The sequence below is a fragment of the Phascolarctos cinereus genome, unplaced genomic scaffold, assembly GCF_003287225.1.
Source record: "Phascolarctos cinereus isolate Bilbo 61053 unplaced genomic scaffold, phaCin_HiC Scaffold_5;HRSCAF=322, whole genome shotgun sequence".
NCBI lineage: Eukaryota > Metazoa > Chordata > Mammalia > Diprotodontia > Phascolarctidae > Phascolarctos > Phascolarctos cinereus.
In genome coordinates, this window is record NW_027555958.1 from 324,428,352 (window position 1) to 324,443,413 (window position 15,062).

At 44.0% G+C, this 15,062-nt stretch overlaps 1 protein-coding gene across 3 annotated transcripts; it reads left to right on the plus strand.

Moving 5' to 3' along the window:
* Positions 1–1,250: 1,250 nt before the first annotated feature.
* SLC25A44 (solute carrier family 25 member 44) lies at positions 1,251–15,008 on the plus strand. 3 transcript variants are annotated; one of them, XM_078156170.1, is made up of 6 exons: positions 1,251–1,432; positions 2,918–2,975; positions 6,403–7,040; positions 10,134–10,261; positions 11,631–11,683; positions 12,369–12,459. In XM_078156170.1, exons 1-5 carry the CDS (start codon positions 1,264–1,266, stop codon positions 11,655–11,657), a joined length of 1,020 nt encoding a protein of 339 aa, XP_078012296.1. In that variant the 5' UTR covers positions 1,251–1,263; the 3' UTR covers positions 11,658–11,683; positions 12,369–12,459. The 3 variants fall into 3 exon arrangements, with proteins under 3 accessions (XP_078012296.1, XP_020847192.1, XP_020847195.1); XM_020991533.2 differs by lacking the exon at positions 11,631–11,683 and having other exon boundaries at positions 1,256–1,432; positions 12,369–15,008; XM_020991536.2 differs by lacking the exons at positions 2,918–2,975; positions 11,631–11,683 and having other exon boundaries at positions 1,343–1,432; positions 12,369–15,008.
* The last annotated feature ends 54 nt before the right edge of the window (positions 15,009–15,062 follow it).

The window sequence follows — 15,062 nt, forward strand, 5'->3', positions numbered from 1 at the left end:
ACAGCTAGTAAGTGTCAAGCGTCTGGTCTGAGGCCATATTTGAACTCAGGTCCTCCTGACTTCAGGGCCAGTGCTCTATCTACTGTGCCACCTAGCTGCCCCCTGTGCTAGACTTTTGAAACACCCTGTATTTGTACTTACTCACTTTGTATTTATAAATCCTGTATATTTACAAATGTATTTGTTGTCTCCCCATTTAGAGTGTAAGGTCTTTGTTTCATCCTTTGTACTTGTGTCTCCAGCTGTGCACAGTGCCTGGCACATAGTAGGTACTTAATAAATACTTGTTGATTGATTTGAGCCAGTCAGTAACCAGACCAAAGACTGAGGATTTGCCATTTCACAGAGCAGCACTAAGAATCTTCCTGTTGAATTGAGATTGAGAAGTAGTATGACACAAAGGATAGATGAATACAGGACTTGGAGTCAGGAAAAATAACAGCTGAACCTTATATAAAAGTCTCATCTGAGTCTCAAAGCAACCTTGTGAAGTAGGAACTACAAGCATTATACCTATTTTGCAGATGAGGAAACTAAGGTTCAGATAGTCTGAATGACTTGCCTATGGCCACACACTGATACTAAAGGTCAGAGTCAGCTCTTTCTAACTTTATATCCAGCAATCTGGTCACTACACCACTGAGGTTCTCCAAGAAAACCTGGCTTCAAATCCCACCTTTAACCCTTACTATCTCTGTGACCACTTCACTTATGCATGCCTCCGTTTCCTCATCTGTAAAATGGGTACCTGTAATACCTGCCTTTCCCTTCCTTGTTGTGAGGACCTCATTATCTCTTCTGCTACCTGCCCTTTGCTTTCTGTGACTACTGAGCAGAGAGCAGGAATCAACTGTCAACTTGCATTTAAGTGTCAATAATTATTATTTTAAATTAATTGGCAAAAACCCCGCCAAAACAACTTTAGGGAAGTAGGATTCGAACCTGCAATTGTTCTCCAGGCACAAGGTGACCCACGAGCAAGTCGCTTTTTAAGAAGCATCTCGTGAGTTGACTTCCATGAATTGGAAACGAGCAAAGCGAAACAACAAAGAAGCGGGTTAGAGCTCGCTGAAGCGGAAGGGGGCGTGGCACATGCCCTTTCCTAAGATGGCCTCCGAATCTGTCCATCATCACCGCTCTTGGACCCGCCCCCGAACTCACCTCTTCTATCGTGATTAGGGGCTCCAGCGCACCATTGGTCAAGCCACCTGTCGCTCAGCCCCACCTCCTTTCAAGCTGGGACGGTGGGAGGGGGGGAGGTCAATGACAGCTTCACTTCCGGCTCCGGCGGTGTGGGGAGCCGGGCCGATATGGAGGAAGATGCTGCTGGGTTCCGCTCGCCGAGCGCTGAAGCTAGGGCAGGAGCAACACCCTAGGAGTCCCGGCCCGCAGAGCGCCGGTACTATCGACAGGGCCATCCGGGGCTCAGGAGGTAGGAAGCGGTGGGTGTACACGAGCCGGGGCTGCCGGTGAGAGAACTGGGGGGGGAAGGGCGGGCTGTCCCTGGGGGCGGGGCAAGTGGCAGGGGCGGGGCCTATGGGTTCGTGGGGGTTGCCTTTGGGGCGCTCGGGGGTAGTGGGGCAGAGGAGGTTTGAGTCTGGAGTCTCAGGACGGGGAATCGATCTTTTCAGGGCGGTTTGGGCAGGGGGTCAGCTTTCGGGTCAGTATGAGGTCGGAGTTGGAGGAGTCACTTGGTGTTTGTTTTGGGAAGCGGGGTCGGGGTGGGCATCTAAGAGCTGCATGGGTGGCTTAGATGTAAGTAACTTCCGAAGGGGGAGTCTGCACGTTTGGTTTATCACAGACGGGCTTATATAAGGTGGTTATATAAGGTCTAACAAAGACCCAGGAGACAACTTGTAAGGGTAAATAAAATCATCATAGAATCAGTCAACCCCTTGTGTGCCCAAGTTTTCGTTGTTGGTCTAGTAGAATTGGGTGGGAGGGATTCGAATTCCCCCAACCCACCCCCAGTTTCAAGTCTCTAGGGGAGACTAGCGCAGAGAAATTGCGACTTGGGGTGAGGCGGTCTGAGGACTCGGCCTGGGAGACAGTGATATGAAAAGGACTGAAGTTGTAGACCTGGGCAAAGGTGGTCTCCCCTAGGTCCAGTCCTAATGAAATCAGGATGGAGTCAGGCAGATCCTTTTAGTAGACTTTGGTGGAGCTTAGGAAACAGCATATACTCTTTGTGGACCTCGATCTCTGTCAACCTATTTATTGCTCACCCAGTTCTGCCTAGTGTGAGGAATAGAACTGGTGTTTCGACCAAATAGTCTGGTGGTTTGACTTTGCCACTGGCCTAGAGTACACTTCCGGGCCAGAACCTTACTTTTGGATACCTACCTTTGTGTTTCTCCACAATGCGAAGAATTAGAAGGTATGAAGCAGTGCACACAATTAAAGGACTGGGGAAGAAACAAGATAATTGGGCTGGTTGAATTTGGAAGATAAGTTTGAAGGAGAATGGCTCTCTGATGGGAGTTTTCATAGAGGAAAAATAATGGGGGCAGCGTTATAGTACGAAATATGGGGAATAGACTGCCGAAAGAGAGATTTCAGATACATGTAATTAGAAGCAATGGCTTCCTGAAGGAACTGAGGGGACTCTGTGTGTTCTTGCTTCTCTTCTTAGCCTTCCTTCCAAAGTATTGAATCACTTCTGAGGAACAATCCTCTATCTGTCTGTCCTATTAGAAATGATGTAAATCAACAGCCTCAGGGCTCCCTTCTCTTTCAGAGAATTTGAAGTAGACAAGTACAGGTGAGAGCTAAAGAGGAAAAAAGTGGGACAGCAGGACCAGGAAGCATAGGAACATTGAGAAGGGCTAATGAATGAAGACAGCTTAGTGACCTGTGATTTGTTATGAAGAGTTTCTTTCCTTCTAGAATTAAACTCTCGAACTGATCTCACCCTCAGCCAGAGTCTCCTTATCTTCTTTAACTCCATGTTCCTGCCCTGCCCAGTACATCATCAGGTTTGTATGAGTAAATCAGGAAGCCTGTCTTCCAAAAACCGTGTTGTATTTGTCCTAGGAAAACAGCACATTCAGCTACTCAGAAAACAGGTTGGAAAGGCAAAGAAAGAGACTGATTTTTCCAGGGCAAACTGAAGCAGTGCCTGGGCATCTAGCTAGTCATCAGGTTCACTCAAACCTGGAGGACTGAATGAAGGCCACATTTCCACAGCTGTGCCTCCCGTTCTTGGGAAGGAAATGACTCAGCATTGAGAGAACTATTCTGGAAATCTCCACTCCCCAGAGCAAAAATCCTAACTCCCAAGATTGGAAATGTATCTGATACATTTCTGTGCCCAGAAACATGTCCCCCTTCTCTTCACTCTCAGAATGAGACACTTATGCTAAGATGGGTGAATATCCTTTGCGGAAGTAGGGAAAGACAGAAGTGCCCTTCACCCTTCCCAATCCCTGTCTCAGTATTGCTGTCTCAATATTAGCATTTTCAAGTAGTTATACTCTTTGATCCCAAAGTCTTCTCTGTCTCACCAAACTCATTTCTTGTGATTTGTCATTCTAGCCAAGCCAGTTTATTTTCTGTCTTTTCATACTCTTCTACTGTCAAACTTTTGTTTAGGTTGTTCTCCACTTAGAAAGGAATGGAAAGGGTATTTTTCTCAATTCATGCTCCTCTCCTGCTTTCAAACTGTCTTATATCCCCTTCCTCCAAGGAAGCCTTCTCTAGGGTAACCTTGAATAACCCTGACTATTCATTTCCTTTAAATTATTGACTAAACTTTCAACCCTTATGTACTCAGTTTGCTCTACAAGTATCTTTTGCTTTATAAAAGATGTGTTTCAGAAAAATTGGTTAGGAAGCTAAAGAAGCCAGGAGGTAAAGATGAGATGGGAGAGAATTCTAGGCATAGAGGATAGTCAGAGAAAATGCCCAGAGGCAAGAGATGGAATATCTTGTTCAAGGAACAATTAGGAGGCCATTGTAGTTGGATTGAAGAGTATATGGGAAGCATGTAAGATGTTAGAAGACTGGAAAGTTGAGGAGGGGGCAGTGGAGTTGGTTCTGAAGGGCTTTGAATGCCAAATAGAATTTTATATTTGATCCTAGAAGTGATGGGGAGCTGCTAGAATTTATTGAATAGCTGGGTGACGTGATTAGACTGGTGCTTTAGGAAAACCATGTTAGCTGCTAAATGGAGGGCAGATTAGAAAGGAGAAATGTTTGTGGCAGGCAGACCCATCAGCAGGCTGTTGCAGTGGTCCAGGTACGAGGAGATAAGGGTCTGTACCAGGATGGTGGCAGTGTCGGAAGAGAGAAGGAGGCACATTTGAGAGATGTTACAAAGGTGAAATTGGTAAGCCTTGATAACAGAGTTGATATAGGGGGTGAGAGATAGTGAAGAGTCAAGGATGATACTTAGGTTGTGAGCTTGGGAGACTGTTAGGATTCAGGTGCCCTCAACAATAATAGGGAAATTTGAAAGGAAGGGGAGAGTTTTCCAGGAAAGATAACGAGTTCAATTTTGGGCATGTTGAGTTTAAAATATCTATAGGACAGCTAGTTCTGAGATGTCTGATAAGCAATTGGAGATGCTCAACTGAAGGTCAGAAGAGAAGGTCAGGTCCAAATAAGTAGATTTGAGAATCATCTGCATAGAATATGCTAATTGAATTCATTGGCGCTGATGAGATTAAGTGAAATAATATATAGAGTGAGAAGAGAAAAGGGTCCAGGACAGAGTCTTTTGGTATCACCACATTTAGACCTGCATGAAGCTCCAGCAAAGGAAGCTAAGAAGATTCAGTCTGATTGGTCAGAAGGGAACCAGGAGAGAATAGGGTTGAGAAAACCTAGAGGGAAGAGAATATCTAAGAGAATAAGGTGATCAACAGTCAGGGGCCACAGAGAGAGGTCAGGAAGGATGAGGACTGAAAAAAATGGTCATTGGATTTGGCAATTAAGAGAGCATTGGTAACTTTGTAGAGAGCAGTTTTATTTGAATGATGAAGTTTGAAGCAATAGTGTAGAGTTAAGAAGAGAATGAGAGGTGAGGAAGTGTAGGCTTCCTCTTCAAAACTTTAGGTTTTATAAAATGAATTAGGGGTGTACTTGATAATTTCTTTGTTTGAAATTACAAAAGGTGAATTTACTTTAACTTTGGGGTGGGAGGGCAGTACATAAATATTAATTTGCATTGTTCTCTACTTTGTGTCTTATATTTGTGTCCTAGAGTTATATCTTATTTACCTCATCCAACTGAGAGCTCTCTATTCTGAAAAGACCTTATCTTCTCTTCCAGATTTTCCTCCAAGTACCTAGGACAGGGATCAGCACATAGTTGGTTTTCAGGATTGGGGACTTAAGGGCAAGAGTCTGACTGACAAAGCTAAGGAAACCTAGCTAGCCTTCCCAAATAGTTGCTTTTTTCTTCCTTTCCTTAGAATGTTTTCTAATAATTAAAGGAACAATGAACCCTTTGGCCTAACTTTGTCAAGAAAGAGAGAGAGAGAGGAGATTCCAAACCTTACTACCATGATTCTCCATCCCCAGCTTTCTCTTTAGCAGGAAGAAATTTATAGAACCAGTGAGTAGCAGGGTGGATCAAAAGAAGGAAGAGGAGGAAAAGAGGATATAAGGATCAGAAAGACTAGCATAGGACTGGAAGTAGAGAGGTTTAAATTACCAAAGAGGAAGGACTGAGTAGCAGTGGGCTGCTTGAATGGTGACAACAGATACTCCACACATGAGGAAAAAGAGACTAAGAGAAAGAGAGCATTATGCCAGGTGTACTATTTAGCTATTGGAAGATGACCACAATGGGAGGAACAATGGCTTTAGGTCTCTGTATTTCCCCGTCTTGCTCAGGTACTTTCCAATGGATGTCTTTAGGGATGTCAGTCCCTAGAAACCTCACTCACTGGCAGGTGGCCAGTCTGCTTCATTTTGGACTCTATTGGGAAGACTAAGAAGAAAGTGATACAGTCCCTGACCAGGGATATACTACCAGAATCCAGGCAGAAACAGGGCAGATTACCCATCCATGTAGAGCTTTAGATCTAGCAGCTGGTGGGCAGACTTAGAAGTGAAGCCTGGTAAAACAATTTGAGAATTTAAATTATTTGGGAGGGGCAGGGCTGGGCAAACATGAGAGTATTAGGCATCTTGGTGGTGGGAGATACAGCCTTTGTGAAAGCTCAGAGGGTGGAAATGGCCAGGGGTGAACCTAGGACAGGGAGGAGCCTGTCGGGCTGAAGTGATGTTTGACTGGGGTTCCTAGAAGATGAAGCATTAGCTAGGATGCCTGGGGTTACAACTTCAGAACTCAAATTGCAGAGACATTGGGCAGAGGAGTCCTGACCTCGTCCCTTCCTACTATTTCTCTTCCTCTTTTTCTTCATCTCTTTCCATCCCACTCCCTGCACTGCCCAGGCATTCAGGCACAATGGAGGATAAACGCAACATCCCAATCATTGAGTGGGAACATCTGGACAAGAAGAAGTTCTATGTCTTTGGTTTGGCAATGACAATGATGATCCGAATCAGTGTCTACCCCTTCGCCCTCATCCGCACACGGCTCCAGATACAGAAGGGCAAGAGCCTCTATCAAGGAACCTTTGATGCCTTTGTCAAGATTCTGCGGACAGATGGGGTGTTAGGCCTCTATCGGGGTTTCTTGGTCAACACACTCACCCTGGTCTCTGGCCAGTGCTATGTTACCACCTATGAGCTCACCCGAAGGTTTGTGTCGAAGTACAGCCAGAGCAACACTGTGAAGTCCCTAGTGGCTGGTAGCTCAGCCTCACTGGTGGCCCAGAGCATAACAGTGCCCATTGATGTGGTCTCCCAGCACCTGATGATGCAGCGCAAGGGCGAGACCATGGGCCGATTCCAGGTGTTTCGGGGTACAGAGGGCCGGGGCGTAGTGGCTTTTGGCCAAACCAAGTATATCATTCAGCAGATCCTTCAAGCTGATGGAATACGGGGCTTCTACCGAGGTTATGTGGCTTCTCTACTCACCTACATACCCAACAGTGCTTTATGGTGGCCCTTCTACCACTTTTATGCAGGTAGGCAAGGGTGTAGTGGGTAGTCAATGAAGAGTATAAATACTGAATAATGGTTGTAGTTGCCAATGGCTTTCTGTAACAGAATCAGGATTAGCTAATGGAATGGGACATTGGAATGGGAAAGACACATGAACTGACTATGGAAAGAATACTGGGGGGTGATAATAAACCCCACTTTTTTTTTTTACAGAGAAAGAAACAGAAAGCCTAGAGAGGTTTTATCTTGCCCATTTCACACAAGTAATAAGTGGCAGAGCCTGAGTTTGAACTCAAGTTCTTTGATTCCAAGTCCAGGACTCTTTATCATACTATGATGCCTTCTTAGGGTGGGTATTTTTCTTTAGCATTGCTCTTGTTATTAGATTTGAGGTAGGATGTAACCTTTGTTCCTCCCTAACTCACACCCTCGCGATTTCTGTGCTTATCTCTTTCAGGGGCACAAAATGTACCTTTCCAGCCTATAACCCTTTATTTTGCCCTCTTATCTAATTCATCTTCTGTTATCTTGCTCTATCAATTATGTTTGTCTCATATCTTCAGATACTTCCTTCAAATTAAGCTTCTGCTCCCCGTGCTCTACTGAAACTCTCAGAAGTCACCAGTGACATTGTAATCATTAGGTTCAGTTACCTTTTCTCCGTTTTCCTCTTTGACCTTTCCGTTGCATTTGACATTGATCCACCCATTCCTTCTAAAAAAAATTTCAGTACTGCTACTGTCTTGAATTATCATTCTTTCTCTTTCCTTCTTTTGTTTATTTTCACTACCAAATTTCTCATAATAGTAAGGGACAGTGTACAAGGGATTCCTACATTACTTAGGAAGTTAGAAAAGATGATCTTTAATTTTCCTGCAAACTCTTTAAATTCTAAGAGTGGTCTGTATTCATTGTCTTACCTTCTTAAAATTATTTTTCCCTTGGCTTTCATAATCATGCACTGTTCTGGTTTTTCCTCCCAATTTTCCTTTTGTTGACTTCTTCCCACCCTCCATTTTTGAATGCTCCTCAGAATTCTGTCCTTGTCCCTTTTCTGTTTATATTGTTCTACTCCTTGGTGATTTCATTTAATCTTTCAGGATATTAGGAGACATCCTGTTTTCCAGAGCTAAGGCCCAGCAAGCAAGCTGTACCTTGAGCTTGGCATAACAACAATCCTTTGCGCTCACCCTCTAGATGATCTCAGCTCCTACAAAATCCCAGAATTGTTTCATATAATTAGTTCCGTCTGGTTGACAAATCTCACATATCAGATGACCTTCAAATCTTCAGTCTGAACCTCTCTTATCTGCATGCCCTTCCAACTTTTAAACTGAACAGGTCCAAAACTGAAGTAATCAACCAATCTGTTTCTATGTAGGGGACCACCATTCCTCTAACATCCAGGCTTAAATTCTCAGAGACATCTTTGGCTCCTTCCTTTCCCTCCTTCACCTCCAATTGTCAAGACCTATCAGTACCTCTGCAGTGTTTCAGACACTTGTCCCGACCATCCTATTTCCAGGGTCATCAGAACCTTATTATCTTTCCCTAGACTCTCCTAACTCATCTCCCAACCTCCCTTAAATCCAACTTGCACACTACTTCAACTTCAGGTGCACTTTATTATTTAGCAAATAAAAGCCACTCCCTTCACATAAGCCCACAGTCTAGCCAAACTAGACTATTTTCTGTGCTTTCCCACCTCAGAGCATTTGTTTGTGCAGTACCCTCTACTTAAGTAAATTCCCTTCCTCATTTCTGTTTGTCAAAATCTTACTTCAAGGCCCATTTCAAATGTTGCCTTCTCAATGAAGTCTTTCTTGATTCCTCTCTCCCCAACTAGAAATTATTTCTCTATATTCTTAATAGCACTTTATTCATGCCTCTCTCATAGCAAGTATCATTTTGGTATGATTACTTCATTTTAAGGAGTATTGTATGCTCCTTCAACACAAGTACTCTCTTATTTTTGTATCCTCCTCAATGCCTGGTACATAGCAAGCAGTACTTAACAAACATCTTATTGAATGAGTGAAAGGGGATGGTAGCTGGAATCTTTGCCACCTTCTACTACTTTCTTTCCATTGTTTTCTCTTTCCTTTCTCTACTCTCTACCAAAGTGAGAAACTGGACCTGGTTCATGCTGTGGCTTGCAGGTTCAGAGGCCAGTCCAGGCAAGCCCATTTGGCTTGATATTCTTTGCCAGTTGCATAATCTCTGTCCTCTGCCTTTTTGAGAGAAATAGGACATTCAGACAGAAGATAGTGTTGCCAATCCAGTTTGCTCTTGCTGACCTACCGTCAGCCAGAGTTTTGGTTCGTGTACTATGCTTTTGGGAGAAAAGGAACTAGAAACTGGAGAATTAAATTGTAGGAATTTTGCCCTATCAGTTGTGATTCATTTACAACTCTCATTCTCAAGTAGTATGAGAACAAACCACCAAAACTGGAAGAGGGAGATGAGAGGTAGCAGAAGGTATCTTCTCTAGAAATAATAGGAATTATGGTAACTCAGTCTAAAGAAGAGAACACTGAAGGGAATCCTAACTCCATGTAGGTGGGTGAGCCCTTAATTTTTAACTCCATGGAGTATGTGCTAAAAGGAGGTAGTTGCTATTACAGTGGGAGTATGTGGGGAGATTGAGGCTGGACTGGAAGGCTTTCCTAATGATCTGGGAATATGTGTACTGAAAAAGTGGCACCATCTCCTTTCCTAATACTTTTGAAGAGTAAACTTCCACTGGCCTGGACTTTGAGGAGGTTCACTAGTTTTTCAGAGCAATGATTTTGCTGTTTAATTTGGAAATGGGAGGTATCCCAATAAGAAGCATAGGAGTGATCTATCAGGAAGAACTCTCCATCTATCATGAGAATAGGTAAGCAAAGTTACAGAATCTGTTTCCCCAGAGGGGACCTGATCTCTTCTATTCAAATTAGGTGGTGTGATTGAAATGACATTTGAAAAGGGTGGGATGGAAGAAGACAAGAAGGTGGGGGTGGTGGGGTAAAAGATGGCTAACTGTAGAAGATAGTCATCTTTAGACAAGTAGAAGCAAGGAGCAAAGGGGAGTCACTTGCAGGTCTTATATGTATTTGCTTTTTTCCCCACTTCAGAGCAGCTCTCCCACATCTGTCCTAAGGACTGCCCCCACATAATCTTCCAAGCCATTTCTGGGCCCCTGGCTGCAGCCACTGCTTCTGTCATCACCAACCCGATGGACATTGTCCGAGCCAGGGTACAGGTAAGAGGTCTCTTTATCATTTGTTGAACCCTGTCTTGAGCATGACCTCCCAGGCCACACATCTCTAAGTCCCATCTTCAATATCTGCTTTCATGTCTCTATTCTGGCCCATCTCCCTATACCTATTTCATCCTGATCCCTCCATTCTAGCCAAATCCCTTCTTGTGGTACTTCACATTCACAGCCCATTCTACATTAGGATAGTTCTAATTATTAATAAGTTTTTCTTAGGTAAAGCTTAAATCTGTTTTACAGTTTTGACGTTTCTAGTTTTGTCCTGTGGGGCCAGTCAGAAGTATAATCTCTGTTTGACATGATAGCTTTTCAAATACCACGAAAACCCTCTTGACCATCCTAAATCTTTTCTTCAGGCTAAACATTTCTGCTTCTTCATTTCTTCACTTGGTCTAATCTCAAGACCCTTTGTTATCTTCATTTCCCTCCTAAGGTTGCTCTCTAGCTGATTGATGTCCTCTCTAAAATGCGGTGTTTAGAATTGAACACAATAATACTGATATGGCTTGAGTATGGTAAATGACAGAAGGACTATTATATCCTAAAAAGCGACCAGGGAGTCTTTTAATGCAAACTAAGGTCACAGTAGTTTTTCTGAATGCTGTCTTATGCTACAGGTTCTCGAACCTTTATTCCAATGAAATCCCCAGATCTTTGGCAAATAAACTGCTCTCTGAGCTATATTTCCTCAATCTACTTATACAGTTAATTTTTCAAACTCAAGTATAAGACTTTACATTGATCCCTATTAAACTTCATCTTATTACATTCAGCTATCATTCTAGTTTGTCAAGGCTTTTTAAAATCCTGATTCTGTCATCTAACATGTTAGCTATCCCTCCTAGCTTTGTGTCAACTGCAAATTTGAGGAGCACACCATGCCTGTATCCAAGTCATTGATAAAAATGTTACCTAGTACAAAGTGAAATGCAGATCCTTGGGGTGCTCCACTAGGGATATCCCGAAGGGCTGACATTCAACCTTTAATCACACCTGTTTTGGTCCAGTCAGTCTGCCCCACAGTCCACCTGAGCTCCCCTTGGGGATGTGGGTCTTGCCCCAGATGCTTGAGAGTTGGTCTAGGGATTAGAGGCTTCTGCCTTTAAGGAGTCCACAGTTTGATGGGAGAAATAAGTCAGATATGAAAACTTGGCAGATGATTGAGCTGAAAGATCTTTGGGAAAAGCTGAAGGAAGCAGAATCAGAGCAAGTTAGAGAAAAGGCTTCTCTGAAGAGGGAAGTGTGGAATAGGGTTAATATTGGCTCATTTACATAGCACTTTAAGGTTTGCAAAGCATTTTCCACACTGAAATCTTAGTGAGGTATGAAGTGAAGTATTATCTCCATTTTTCAGATGAGGCAACTGAAAAGGAATGGTTAAGTGACTAGTCCAAGGTCCCATAGCCAGTAAGTATCAGAAGTGAGACTTGACTAAGTATCTGCTGACTCTTTTCCAGTATGCCACGGGTTAAAGTTAGGGATAGGGTTGGGTAGAGAGGAGTTGGAATGTCCTAGTCTTGGGCTAAGGAGAAATCTTCTGTGAAGACTCACGAGAGAATGAAGTCTGGAGAAGGAAGGGGTTAGTCTTCCTATAGGTCACCCTAAGCCATACATAGAGTCTCCTGAAGACAGAGGTGCTTCTGAGGAGCTATCCAGAGAAAGAATAAAAGAGAAGAGGTTCCTTGTCTTCTAGAGTCCTTAGTGGGGAGTAGAACATACCTTTCCCCCTTTTCAGGACAGAAGTAAAAAAGAGGATCCAGCCAGCCAGAACGAGTCCTGGGTTATGGGGGTAGGGGAGTCATTAAAATTAAATAAACAGTATAGTTTCACTGATATGGCAGAGTGGATAGAATTTGAGGCTTGGAGTCAAAAGACATGGGTTTATATCTGGCCTCTGACACTTATTGGCTCTGTTCTGAGCCTCAGTTTCTTCATCTGTAATACAGGGATAATAATACCTGCTCTATGTATTATACAAGGCTGTTGTGAGAATCAAATGAGATAATTTTTATAAAGCCCTCTGCATATTTAAAGAGCTATATATATATTTTATTATTCATATACTGCTTCTTCCCCATGTTGTTTTTTATAGGTGGAGGGCAAGAACTCAATCATCTTGACCTTCAAGCAGCTGTTGGCAGAGGAGGGCCCCTGGGGCTTCATGAAGGGTCTCTCTGCCAGAATCATTGCAGCCACACCCTCCACCATGGTCATAGTGATAGGCTATGAGAGTCTCAAGAAGATCAGCCTTCGGCCAGAATTAGTGGACTCCAGACACTGGTAATGGGTAGTAGGGAGAGGAGCCTGCCATGCCTTGAAGAGAGGGACAGAGAGAAAGGGGACAGCACCCTCCCTTGGCCGTGCACACAGTCCTAAGCTGTGCTGGCTGCCTGGAAAGGGGACACCAAACTGCTCTGATTGAATAGGCTTTGAGCTTGGATCTCCAGCTCACCCTGTTTTCAGTTCTCTGGCCAAACTGAGCCCCCTTATCCAGGCTTTCTTTTCAAACCTTAGCCAATCCTTTTTTTAAAAGGGAATAGTTAAGGAACCTTCCTCAGCTTCCCTCCATCGCCATCCTTAGGCTGTACATAGGTTGCTTTTCACTCTTCTTTCCCCTTTGACTGCTTTTCCAGCCTTCAAGGGACCATGGTCACCTCTTGCCCTGGCCCCCTTTCTTAAGCCAGCTGATTCTTAATTCTTTTAGGATGGAGCTGCCAAGAAAACTAATATCTTTTCCCCCACCATTGGGGGAGTGCCCATCTCACCAAGGAGGGAGCAGCAGAGAACCTCTAGTTGTCTGGAAAATTCTTCCCTCCATCTCTGGGGAAGTTGATAGTTTGGGGTAAGGGAACGGGAAGAAATTCTCTGTGGATTAATGGAGTTTTTTTGTTAAAAATTTGTGAACCAGACTGTTGTCTTAAGCCCTGCTAGAACACCATTCCTGCAGTTAGAACCCATGTCTGCCATAGCAGTTGGAATATGTAGCTTTTACCTCACCACTGGTTCCTTATCCTCTTCATCTTCCTTAGTCCAGTTCCCAGTAGGTCTTTGGCAGCACCTTTGACTACTGGTTCCCCATCCCAGCCTCCCAAACATTTTCTGTAGTAGGCATGATGCCTGCATAACTGATGCTGACAGGGAAGAGCAGGCCTAAAGTAGCACCCTGAAAAGTTAGATTGATCATGTAGAGGGTTTGCAAACAGAGAAGAAGAAGCTTGCTGAGACAAAGGAGGAGAAAGCATGTCATCACAGGTCATTTTAAGCTCTGGACATCTCCAGCCATGGATACATTTCTTCCATCAGTGACAGCAGATGCTGTCTATCTCCCATGGAGCTCCTCAGCTGAAGGATAAGAATCTTTATAAGGTATTGAGCTGATAATCTTCTCTCACTCTGTGATACTAGAAGTTAGCACAGGCATATCCCTAGAAGTATGGTGATGGTGGGGGGAACCCAGCTTCCCAGGAAGGGGTTCTCAAAATGGGGAAGGATGCATCTTTCCTCTGTCTCCATTCACAGCCATCACCATGTTACCAGCATGATACTGCCAAAATTTCCTGTTGAAGCCCTTCAGAAACCTAGGAAATTGAACGACTTCATCTCCCATTGCAACTCACACAGAATGAATTACAGTTAGATTCAACCTTGCTGATTTTCCAGTGGGGCTACAGAGTTGGTTCCTGGAATAGGTGCCTTGTATAGGACCTCTTGCTTCTCCCCATCCAGGAAAGGTTAGGGTGCCTTTCCATTGAGAGGTGCTAGCTTTACAACAAACTTGGTATTTCTTGTCCTCTACACCCCACCCACCACCCACCCAGGTACCCTAGAAACAGCATCTATTTATATTGAACTTAATCCTCCACGTCACTTCTGGTTTCCATATCCATATTTGTGTCTTTAATATCTGTCTTATGTCAGTCTCTCATCTACCCCTCTTCTTCTCTGCTTTGCTGAGGGGTTTCTTCTCATGTCCTTTTTGCCACCTCTGAAGGAACCACCTGTTCTGAAACATACAATTCTTAGGCTTGGAATGACCCACATAATGGAAATAGAATTGCTTCGTTCTCTTTACCATCACTGTAAAACCCTGGTTTCTCTTGGTTCCAGGCCTCTGTCCTGCAAGACTTTGATTTCAGGCACCCTCCTCTATCTGGGCTGAGTAGAAGTGCTGTGGGAATGTAGAGATGATTGCACCCCCCACCCCTTTGAATTCTGCACCGCCCTCACACACCTCTCCTCTGCTTCTCTGTAACCCCTTTGTGTCTTGCTATTTTCTTGGACCCTTAACCTCACCTTGCCCAACACTGCTGTTCCTAACATTTAAGGGATTAGGTAATGTGTTAAAGGGACTGAGACCCTCACAAATGTTTGTTTGTAGCGTAGGGATTGGGTATTTACCCAGACCCTGAGTCTAACAGTGGTAGGGGTAAGAGAGAGGACTATTGGCTTGTTCTCTCCAGGGTAGGAACGTTAAGTCCAAGAGGAAAAAAAAAACACAACTGGGGAGGACTGTGTTGAATTGATCTGTTACAGCTGAAGCTCTCGTGGGAGGGAAGCGGGGAACCGTGTGGCCCTGATGCGAGGGGCTCTGTAAAGAAGATGCAGAAACGCTCAGACTGCTCTTTGACCATTTAATACTGAGTGACACAATGTAATGTGACTATTCAAACAGGTTTCACTGTTGCACTGTAAGAAGTCTTTGTCGAATGATTAAAAATTTTTATTGTTTGAACCCCTGGGTCTTGGTATGCGCCAGTTTTCCAGGGCCGTGGCAGGAGCAACCGAG